The sequence below is a fragment of the Jatropha curcas genome, chromosome 9, assembly GCF_041381405.1.
Source record: "Jatropha curcas cultivar XTBG-Jc1 chromosome 9, XTBG_Jcur_1.0, whole genome shotgun sequence".
Classification (NCBI taxonomy): domain Eukaryota; kingdom Viridiplantae; phylum Streptophyta; class Magnoliopsida; order Malpighiales; family Euphorbiaceae; genus Jatropha; species Jatropha curcas.
In genome coordinates this window covers 4,702,897-4,715,436 of record NC_143159.1, presented here as the reverse complement: position 1 = coordinate 4,715,436, position 12,540 = coordinate 4,702,897, and the positions used below count along the sequence as shown (strand labels likewise).

General features: G+C 30.2%; 1 protein-coding gene across 1 annotated transcript; it reads right to left on the bottom strand.

Moving 5' to 3' along the window:
- Window positions 1-7,257: 7,257 nt before the first annotated feature.
- On the bottom strand, window positions 7,258-8,976 carry LOC105630697 (Putative AT-hook DNA-binding family protein). The gene has a single exon (XM_012212596.4). It carries the CDS (start codon window positions 8,483-8,485, stop codon window positions 7,490-7,492), a length of 996 nt encoding a protein of 331 aa, XP_012067986.1. The 5' UTR covers window positions 8,486-8,976; the 3' UTR covers window positions 7,258-7,489.
- Between the last annotated feature and the right edge of the window lie 3,564 nt (window positions 8,977-12,540).

Genomic DNA, 12,540 nt, shown 5'->3' with positions numbered 1-12,540 from the left:
AAGTAAGAAAATGAATAATAATAATTATAAATATGAGAGGCTAAATAGTAATATTATGTTAAACGTGAATTATTAAGTCAAATATTATATATCAAACTTCTAAAATGAATTTTTTTTTTTAAAAAGAAAGGATTAAATAAATTTACGGGTTAAAAATGAATGATTAATCATAGGGATGTTGTTGTAATTAATGGTCAAATTTATGGATTAAATAGTCATTTACTTTTAAGGATAACGAAAGAGAGAAAATTGTAGTAGTAAGAAACAAGATAAAGCCAAATTGGAGAGGACCAGAATACCACGTGGGGTAGGAAGACTGGTTCAACCACCGCCTACCAAACTCGACACTACCACCTCTATGCCCATAACCAATTGGCCAACTCTCTCTCTCGGTCATAATTATTTTTTAATCCTTAATGTTTAAATTTTTAGTTTTTGTGTAAAAGTATTAAGAGATCTTTAATAAAAAATTCAAATTAATTATTTATCTGCTTTCAATTCACATAGCTAGACTCGAATTTAGTTTAATGACATAAGTAAAATAATCTTTTATATTGAATTAAACTAAACTCAATTTTTGTAAATAAAAACTTTATCCGATCCTATTTTAAATCTTAACAATAAAAAATAACTTAAAAATTATTGCATATTTCAAAATAATTAAAATAAAATATTAAATAATTTTTTAACAAATAAAAATGAATTACAGTTCCTAGGAAAAAAATAAGAGGAAATAATTTTAAAAATATCAATGCTAATTTGAACTTTAAGTTAAGGAATTAATAGATTATATTAAAATTTAAAAGATTCAAATGATATTAAGTCTCTTTTTTTTTTTTTTTTTGCTTAATGAAATTTTATAGTTATTAAGAAATTAGTTTGTTTGTGAAAAAAAAAAAACGTTATGAATTATTAATTTATTTTTTCTAAACATAAAATTATTAATTAGATTAACTTTTAGATTGTAAGACCAAGAAAGGCGTTGAATTGATTTTTTTTTTTTTTTTTTAGGGAGATTTAATGGAAAGTAATTGACTTTCCAGTTTCCACATTATTAATTTATTACAAGCTGTCTGCCACAGTACTTATACTGCTACTTAGTTAGAAGTTAGGACATTTCTCTAGTTTCAACTGTTGAATAATGACTTATCAGGGCCGTACACGTGTACTTAATTCTTTCGTTCTCAAACCCACGTTCGTTTCTCGACCCATACTAGTGGTTTTCTTTTCTCATACACCTTCCATAGCATCCGGTTTTTGAACAAAGTCATTTCTATGGATTAGACTACACATAACAATACCCACGCTTCTAAATTCTTCGATAATGCCTTATTGACTAAAATTAATGCCTTGCATTTCTATGTGACTATGCTCGGTTCAAACCCATTCCATATGTTTATCAAGTCAAGTTTAATAACTCGGGAGCCAACTCAATGAGTTCAAAATTAATTAAAGCAAACATCATTTTTCATTCCATAGATTTTGTGGATCTTGACTTGTTTATAATTATTGAGCGGAGGTCTCGTTCATAGGCTGAAACCTTCATTCCTTTAATTTTGGATTTCAGAATCTAAAACCGAGAGTTAAGGGAGTGGAGGACTTCAAACCCCTATCTACTTATTCAACCTTCGCCCTTAAATTCTAGTAATATAACAATATACGCTATATTACAAAATTGTTAAAATCCTTCTTACAAATTAAACAATTTTTTTATGAATATAGTATTACGTAATACTCTTTCTGTTTCAAAATATAAGTCGTTTTTAGTTTGTTATTTTGTTCTAAAGTATAAATTGTTTTATCTATTTTAAGAAATAATAAATAATATTTTTTCAATATTGCCATTGTTTACACTAAATATAATAAATATTTTTACAAGCAACTATTGATTTTAAGATAAAAGATAATTTGGTCAAATTACCCTTGAGTTTATTATAATCTAAGAGAATTGTTTCTTTAATCCTTATGTAAAAACCTTAAACGACCTATATTTTGAAACAGAGAGGATGAATAGATTATAGAATCATATTCATTAAAAGAATTCAATTTTTATCTTGCAAAAACTATGGTTGTTAGATAAACTTTGTTGAAATAAAAATAAAAAATGATTACTACTCATAAAAATTAACTAATACTCTCTTTGTCCCAAATATAAATCGTTTAAGGTTTTTGATCAAGAATTAAGGAAGTAATTAACTCTACTAGATTATAATAAAACTAACGGTAATTTGACTAAATTATACTTTATTTCAAAATCAATAGTTACTTATGAAAGTATTTTTTGTATCTAATGTAAATAAGAGTAACATTGAAAAAATATCATTTATTACTCATTAAAATACTCAAAACTACTTATATTACAACATAATCACTTTAAAATAACTTATATTTTGTGAGAGATGGAGTAATAAATTTACTCTCATGTAGTATTGATTTATAAATTCCATTTAAAGTAAATTTTATGAGGTAAATAGTTAATGACAACATCTATAGGTATCTTCAAAATGGGCTCCATTAGTTAGCAAATTAAGCAATATGCATGGCTTTTACAGCAAGAATTGTTAATTAGTAGTAATTAATCAAAGTGGAAACAGAAGAAAGACACAGAACAAAAATGGCATCCAGATCACTATATCTCCTCACCGACACGTCACCTACCACTCAGTAGCCGACGAAGACAAGTTTCTATGCCATCTGCAGAATGCAATGCACTTGCTACTCTTTTTGTATATGCAAAAGTCTATCTCTCACACCCAACTTCACTTCAATGCCTTATAGCAAAGAAAGAATCCTTTCTTTTCCTTTCTTTTCTTTTTTTCTTTTTTTTTTTCTTGGTTTTAAGTAACTTTTCAACATTTAACATCGATTTCGGTTTTCACCGATTTAATATCTTATAAGAATCAATACGTCTAATCGCTTGTCTTAAGTTCAAATTTCAAAATAATACTTTTGAATTATTATACTCCTTGAATAATTTTGTATATATATATATTCTCAAATTGATCTTTTTCTCATACTGTTCATTCGATTTTTAAAAGTGGAGTCCTGAAAAAAAAAAAAAGGAGTAAGAAAGAAGATTTGCACTGTTATGTAATTTAAAGTGTCGATCAATGAATGCTTTGAAAAAGTTATGCTTTAATCATCCATTACTATGTGTGAAAGAGGCGACTAATATATACAGATTTATGAATTTACAATTGCATGCATTTGTAGATTAATTTCTAAGTAGCTTTTTCCAAAGCATGCATATATTATTGAATAAAGAAAATTAAGGTAAAAAGCCATGTAAAATAGACCGGACCACAGAGAATCCCTCGAGTCTAGGAGATGTCCAACAAAGCAGGAACAGACAACGATACATAATTATATATTAATGTATGCAATGTCTAGAAATCTTTTATACAATCAATGTCAATCTATATCTCTTCTTTCGGCCGCACGGTAAAATGGTGGCTTTGTATGTGTTTTCCTTCTACTTGAAAGTTAGCCATCTTTAACATCTTTAAGTCTCTCTCTCTCTTTAATTATATATATATATAATGTAAATTTCACATCATCTTACAATAGTATAATATACGACCATTAATTTAATATATCCAAACAGACCGAAATACTTTTACTAATAAATTTTTGCATTTATATATATCCTTTGAACATTAGTATGAATTTTGAATAAAATGTAATAAAAGATTTATACATCCGATCTCAACTAATTTGAAATTAAAATAGAGTATTTTTGGATGATTTTTTTATATAATTTCCAACAACTTATTATAAAAGAAGAGCAAAAACACAGTAAAGAGGAAGGATTGCATCATGCATGGTGTTAGGTGATATTTATTGATAAAGGTTTTGAATAATGCACTGTACTTGAAAGAGTTTGGTGTATATATATATGTGGCCCTGTCTCACAAATTCAACATTCCCATGAAGGTATAATGTAGATCAACACTAAATTTTCTTGACTTGGAGTTTAGTCCTTGATTCTTTGGTTGGTAGAAAATCTATGTGGACCCCTTGGCCCACTTGCTATTCTCAAAATGAGTTACCATTCCTTTTATTTTCAAGATTTTTACCAATAAAATCTTAATTCTTTGTTACATATATAAAACTTCTTTCAATTTATTTTTTGTGTAAGAAAGAATTAATTATGTAAATTAATTATTTTTATTATCGGTAGCAGTCTCAATTCAATGGTTCTGTACTCAAATATGCATAATGGATTTTTTTTCAAAAAAAAAAAAAAAAAAAAAAAATACAAAATTGGTCAATGATGTCCCCATCTTCACCAATCACATGATATTGGAATTGGCACAACGAAACCACCATAACAATGCCCATACTCAACATATATGCAATGTTTGAAGACATGTTCCTTCCATGCATTCTTTCTAGTAAAGCGATATTATTTAATATAATATATTTCTGATTGTCAAATGGGTCGGTTATATATATATGAAATATTCTTTTTAAACCAATTAGTATTAGAAGTATATTGATCCGACTAATTCGGATTCAATAGATAGGTTCATAAATGGATAAAGTATTTTTTACTAAATTTTAAAAAAGTATTTCATACCCAAAATTCAAATTCAATACTTCTGTTTTAAGGAGAATATACCGTTGTCATCTATCTCGTCTACTGATAGTATTTATGAAATATTATTCAATGACACATTAACTGTAGTATTTGATGGATAAAGTTTAATAAAATGATAACCAAAAAATATTTCGTAACTATGCTTTGAGCAGTTTTACTGACATACTATTGTTAGTTTATGACAGAAACAGCCCAACAACAATTAACTTAGGAAGAAAAAGTTTCCTAATATTTTATACTTACAATGTACAAGAAAATGAGCTTGTTTAATTAAAAAAAAAAAATTAAAGTTTTAAAACATGTGAGATGCTAACGTAAAGTAGTAATTTTAATTTCAAAACTACTTATTTTTTATTGTATGAGTTAAGTTCATTCATCGGTAGGAAGCAAGTCTTTTCCAAAAAATTAAAACCGCAATGTCAAAAGCTTATGACAGTATATTGTCAACCTTCCTTTTTTCTTTCTAGCCAACCAAACAATTCACAACATCTAATACAATAAAAATAAAAAATAAAAACAAAATAATGCAAGATGAGGTAAAAAGCAAAGAAAAATAGAGTTGGTGGACAGGATGGTTGCAATTGGAAAATCAAAGAAAAAAATTGGGAAGCAAAGTCAATTGTGAACAACTAGAGATATGATTAGGTCTAAGCATTGCACCAAAGAAAAAATGGGCAAAGGGTTTCTAATTTCAAGTAATGGGTTAATTAAGAAGAACAAACCCACAAACTTGTAATTATTATGATCTGCTCATTATTAACTCAACCCTTCATAATAACAACGTTGCTGCTATGATAATATTTATTTTATACACATGATCACAAATTATATTTTTGAACAACACTACCAAAGAAAGTGTCAATTTAGGGCAAAGAATGGTCAAGAATAGGTGGCGCCATTGTATAAAAGAAATATTTCAGTTGTTAAAATTTAAGATTTTCATTAGGAGGTTTTGATTTTCAAATATGAATCTCAACCCGAATGAATAAGACAAGTAAGTAATAACAATTTACAAAATTCGTTAAATGCTGAAAGAAAGACGATTGAAACTGGATTTGCACGAAGAAAGAACAAGAAGTAGCAAGAGTTCAGGAGTCCAAGTGTCAAGAATACAATAGTTGTCTTATTAGTAGGAGAGAAGACAGGGTTATACATCTAATGGAAGCAAGCTATAAATCCTCAAACATAGGGACCATCGTATTGTTCATGTTAGCACATTTTCAAAAGCTTGCAATTTTGATAGCTCACCCTCGCAAATTTAGATTTCACTTAGCTGATTTTTAGTAAATTTGTTATAACTTCGCAATCAGGAACTATGTGCTGCACTTCTTTTCCTTTTTTCACTAAATCGCTATTTTTTTTTCTTCTCGGTAAGCAACTACCTTCATTTATATATTCCAGCTTTCAAGACATACATTCTATTAATAAATCTGAGCATTAAAAAAATGTTTTAGTAAAATTAATAAATTAATTAAGGGACAATTCTGTTAAATTTAAATTCATATCGAATTAAATATTTTTTTTTATTAAATCAATGAGTTGTTTTTTTAATGTTTTAACAAGTATGACCGTTCATTGAAGCATCAATTAAGGGTGTTTTTTTATTTATTTTTTATTTTTTATATCAATGAGTGTCAATTTAGTAGTAATTATATATTAATCAATTAAAAAAAATTATCAGATTAATATCTTAATACATGTACTGATATAAATAATCGATAGAATGTTCCTTTGAATTACAATTATTCTACAGCCTCGTTCGTTGAACACTTGCAAGTACCAAAAATTAGATTACAGAATTTCTTAGTGAAAAATACAATAGACAACGGCAATTTAATTTCAAATCCCCATACGATGAACAAAATATGAGATCATAAATCAATCAGTTACCGCTAAGAAAATGAAGCAATTTGCATCCACTGTCATGATATTTGTATTTTAGCAAATATTTTCTCATCTAAAGTTTCAAATATATACAATTTGCAACCGTTATTAATTTGGTGGTAAGAGAAAAACACTGTACAGCTAAAGAATCAAAAGCATTGCAAAAATATATAAACCCTATCTTTGTTTCCATTATGTTTGAAAGAAAGAAAGAAGAGGAGAAGAAAAGACAAAGGAAAGTACAGATTGGATCAGAGATATAAAGAATAAAAGATAGAAGAGAAAAATTTAAAGTGATGGTTTTGGAAGAGAGCTTTCAAGAAGGCATTGGATAAAGGAAGAAAGAAAAAAAAAAAAGAAAGAAAGAAAGAAAACAAGCATCTCTCTCTCTTCAGTGTGTCTGAAAAGAAAACTGGCAAGCATAACCCTAGCCACGTTCTTTTACTGCCATACGCTTTATCCAAATCAAGAAGGCTAAGCTAAGCAAACAGCAAAATTTCAAGAATCTGCATTATCTTTCTGTGTGGTGCAACTGTAGCTGCTGCTGGCAGAGCAGGAACCAGAACCACACCTCACCCCTCACCCTTATGCCTATCAATTTCTCAAACTTCAAAGCAATAGCCCATCACGCAATAATCCACTGGGTAATAACCCATCCCTACAAATACACAGACAAATGCTGATTTTGACACCCTCCATTAATAAAACGTCAGAACCAGTTCAGCTCATGACCTTTCTTGTCAATAAATATTTCAATTCTAGCTTAAACAACATAAAAATAAATAATTTCTTTTTTCTAAAAAGAGGAGGAAGCTACACTGTTTTTCTTAGCTAAAATCACTACTGCATTACATTAACATGAAAGAGGAAATTCAATTAAACAGAAGTGATGATATGATATGATGATAATGAACATCGAAGGAAACACCTAATTTTTTAAAAAAAAAGTTAAAAAAAAAAAAGCAAAAATACCCTCTTCAAATTCACAGTGACTAGTGAGTAACTTTAATAAGGCGGTGGAGGCGGTGGTGGCCTTGCAGTGGGTGCCCAGATAACCTCAGAAGGCAAATGACAACTGTACATAACCATTCCACAAGAATCTCCTCCGCCACCACCTTGAGTATGTCCACTATCTCCTCCGCCTCCACCGGCACCAGACACAGCCGGTGAGCTACCTTCACCACCACCACCACCACCAGAACCAGAATTTCTCCCTTCTTCGTCAGCCGGTAATCGGTGATGACTCGGATTATTCAACGTCGCTGCCACAACATACACCGTACCAGCCGCTACCAAACTACCAGCAACTAGACCACCTACGATCTGGCCCTGAGGACCCGCCAGAGAAATAGTGAAAGTATTAGGCACTGGATACGACACCGTCTGAGGCATAAAAGTAGCTGAGATCGATAAAATATCAAATCTGCCATGAAAGGTAATAGTAGACCCCGGAGTCGTCGACGGTTGACGTAGAGTGACATTCGCGACGGTACCAGATCCTGTAAGGACACAGATTCCAATATTCTTACGGCGACAAAAGCGAGAAATAGCTTCAACGACGTCGCTTCCACCAGGAACTTCAAGAATGTAAGGACTCATAGCAGGTTCAGGATCACGCGTAATAATAACAGGCGGTTTAGGTTTATTCTTAGAACCAGGCGGTCTACCTCTAGGCCGGCGAACAACTTCAATGGTAGCACCATCAGTACCGCCGCTACTATTAGGTTCAATCGGTTTCTGTTTCTGGGTGGGGGTGATGGCGGCGGCAGCAGCAGCAGCAGCGGTGGAGGGGGTGGTTACAGCCGCAGCAGCACCGGTACTTCTAGTATCATCGTCTTCAGAATCACGAGAAAGCGGGAAGTGCTGAGAGAAAGGAAGGTGGTGGTGTTGTTGGTGGTGGTGGTGGTGGTGAGATTGGAGTTTAGAGAACATGTTAAGAGTGTTTTCATGCTTTCCTTGATGATGGTGATGGTGTTGCGCTTCTACATATTCACCTTTCATATCTTCTAGTGTATTTAAATATCTATTTAGGGTAAGTATGGGTTATGGGTTATGATTGGAGGATTTTTAAAGAGTAACAATATGAGAAAGAAGAGCAAGAAGAAAGAAAAGGGATTTGTTTCGTTTATAGTTGTTATTAAAATGGAGAAAAGAAGAGAAGAGAAGAGAAGAGAAGAGATAGAGATAGAGATAGAAAGAGAGAGAAACAGGGAGAAAAAGAGAAGGTGGGTGAGCTTGGAAACCAAGTAAAGACTAATAGCGCCGCTGGTTGGGGTGGTAAAGTGGGTTCCACACATAACATAGCAAGGAGAAAATTAAGAAAGCGTTTGGCTTTTTGATTCGGCTTTGGTTTTGGTTCTGGTTTTGGACTCTTGGGGTTGGGCTTAGAGTTAGAGACAGATGGGAAGAGTTATATGGAACGCTCCCGACCGAGTGGATTGACAGTGACTCGTTGATGTTGTATCTTTTGGGTTATGGGGGCATGCTCTTTATGTATCTTCTCTCTACTTTCCTTCTCAACTTCTCTCTCTGTCATCATGGAATTCAAAATAGTCTGGCTTTCTTTGCTCTATGAAGATAAGAGAGGTAAAGAGCTCTGAAATGAAATTCAAGCTCACTTACTTTGACAAGAAGATTTCGTTTGCACGTAAAACTGTGGTACCCTATACGAATTTCACGTCCATTAAACACAAGATGCAGTATTGTAGACGGGGATAAGTAAACTTTAAACTACGCGTTTCCAGTTATAAAAGAGTTTTAGGATGTTAATTTCTCGAGGAGCGGATGTGATACTTTAAGCGAATTTTAAATCGACATATTACATCAATACTTATATGTTGAGATGGTTCACGAATAATAAGTCTTTTTGAACCCTTGATTGAAGGGGGAAAAAAAGCTTTAAAAGAAAATCTAAATCTTAAAATCTTGAGCTTTTCTAATCATTTTAGCTTAGCAAGTACATTTTGGTTTTATATAAGTGAAAAGAATTAGTAGAAAATGAAAATTATAAAGTGAGACAAAGCTTGCTCGACCTTTTCCCAATTTAAAACACACAAAATGTGTAAAGTAAATGTCATAGTGGACCCGCATGCATCCTATAACCACACTCCATTCTTCCACTTGCAACCTCTATAGCCTTACCTAGAATATCAACACAGTATCTAGTTGCTGTCTTTATTGTGTTTTGGGAAAAAAAACTGTACTATCTTATCATGTTAGTATCTTTAAAACAAACTTACCCTAAGAAAAGAAAAAAAAAAAAAGCTAAATTATTACCATTTTAATTAAAGTTTTAAAAAATAAAAAATTATAACAAAGACAATAACATCAAATTTGATGCTACATCGTGTTAAAATAGAACATAATATTAGTGGAAGTGAACTGCGATTGGTTAATGTATTATTATGTTGATCAATGAAGTCTTAATTTTAACGGCTAAAATGGAGGTCAAGATCAATAAATCATGAGTTCAATTTTATGTTGATATATAATATAATCTGTACATGCAGTAAGCGATTGAATTAGTAAAAATAAGCAAATTTAATAGGCGAAACAAACAAATATAGAACAAAGGATGCGAAGAAGAAGTGTAGAAGCAAAAGAAAGAAATGGGTAATACTTGATTAACAAGCATGGGAAGGAGCTTTTTGTTGGTTTAAAGCAAAACTACCAAATTGGGTAATAAAAAAGCCAACACAGAATATGCTTTAACATCAGAAGCCGAAAGTGAAATCTATGCATGAAATGAATTGGCCTTCAGTTCATACTTAGATGCGACGATAAAGTAAAGGTAAATGTCCCAAACAATCCTCAAACTCTCCCAAAATCAAACTTCAATCCTCTCCTTTTCAGAAAATGTGTATGGTCCCATACAAGAATATTTTATTATTTTTATTTTTATTTTAAAATTAAAATTAAAATTTTTTATTATTTTTACCAAAATTATAATGAATTGATCTTAGAATCAAAAGTTTATGTCCTAAATTGATCTAAATATAATTTTAGGTAAATTGAACATTTATTCATCGTTCTATTAGTATAACCACCACGACAATATATAATCACTTGACATAACTAAGAAATTCAAATCTTGACAATATTACAAATTATGGTTCCTTCATTCAAATGTTAAGAACCCACTATTTAGGAAGCCGGATTATATAAATGTTTTTTTTATCAGTAATATATATATTTATCTTTTTAATTTATATCTAGAAAAAACTTAACATTTTTAAATTTTTAAATCCGAACCATCAGGTTCTCCAAATACACTCAACCTATTTAAAAAATACTAAGTAAAAAGATCCGAAAAATCTCAACTTACATAAGATTGATCTCTTCTTGAGATGAGAAGATAAAAAATATTTTCAAATCACAAAATTGAAACAACCTAACGAATCAAAACCAAGCTAAAAAATCATTAAACGCTTCAACATCCTTCTTCACCAAAGAATCTGCAAAGCAATTTTGTTCTATAAAATCAAGCTGGAATTGTATATGCGACAGGTGTCGATAAAGGACATAAAATCTATTGAAAATACTATCATTTTTAAGGTCTTTTTTTCCTTACATGATACCCAACAAATCGCATTATTTGTATCAGATTCAACAATTAGAGGACAATCCTTTAAATGAGACAGTAAAAACAACTCAACGGCCCTGATAATAGCATATGATTCTACTTTATTTGAATCGATAATAGCTGCTGAGCAACTCACCTCACCCTTAAGGTATTTAATTCAAAAGAATTTAATTTTGTAAACTCTCATATTTGGAAATGAGATAATTTATGGAAAAAAAAAATTGAAGTAATAGAAGTTATGTCATCAATTTGACGTTGAAAAAAATAAATTTTGAATTACATGTATCATAATTTCTGAAATTGTAAAATTATTGGTTGTATATAAATAAATAATAAATTAAATTAAATCATTAAAGATGAGGTTTCCAGAACCGTGAATGAACAATGAAGAAAGCCAGCTTCTTTATTATTACCATTTGGGCGTTGTCAAATTAGTTGACATCACCCACATTTCCTCAATCAGTTAATTCAGATTGGCATAAGAGTCCAAATTGGTGGGTAAGAAAATAAATCCTTTTTCCATTTCTATAACTAAAGAAAAAAAAAAAAGGTAGTAAATGATAATCATTTTTAAGCTTTAGCAATTATGATTTAACACGTGTTATTTGTGAACTCAAAAGTATATGCCAGATTCCAATAGGAAAAATTACAGCACAACATCTGTGTTTCGTGAAATATAATTAGTAATATATCTGTGTTTTTAAAAATATATAAATTTGTTCGTATATTTTGTTTTTATTACATTAGTAGATCATTCTGTTCAACTTTTTGTATCTCTTTCATTTATTCAACAAAAAAAAAAAAAAAAAAAAAACACAAAGATCAAGTGAGAGATACTAAAAATTTATATCTAAATAATTACAATATGATCTCTGTAGTTTGAGAAGTATAACTAGTGTGTCTCATGTTTTTAAAAATATACCAAAAGTGATAAGAGATAAAATAAATATTTTTCGTTGTTTCATAAAACACTTAACAGAAAAGATATAAAAATTGAACGGAAGGATATTATCGTCTGATGGAAGTAAACTATAAGGAAATTTTAGTCTATTTTCTAAAACATAAAAATAGACTAGTTATATTTCTTAAATCACAAGGATCATACTGTAATTTTTCTTATTCTAATGATATTTATTTATTTTAATTTTCAAAACTTAAATTGCTTGTCAATTAAGAATGTAAATCCTTTTAAAAGTAAAGCAAGAGATTTTATTCCTAGGCAATTAATGGCAAAGAGTGAAAAATTGCAAGTTTAAAGCAACATTAACAAAGGCAAGCATTTGGATTTAATTTTATTAGGATTAGGAATCTTTTTTAGTCATTTCAGTGGGAAAGCAAAAGTAAAATTTACTTTGTAATGGTAAAATTTCCTTGGTTAATGTGAAGGCCATTTATGGGATATAGTTAATCTTAATCATCATCATTTAGAAAGCTTTTTGCTAAATTATGAGTGCCCACTTGGCAATTTGCTTTG

Excerpts from the sequence above, each read along its gene's own strand:
- LOC105630697 (XM_012212596.4), bottom strand. The coding sequence starts at position 8,485 with ATGAAAGGTGAATATGTAGAAGCGCAACACCATCACCATCATCAAGGA.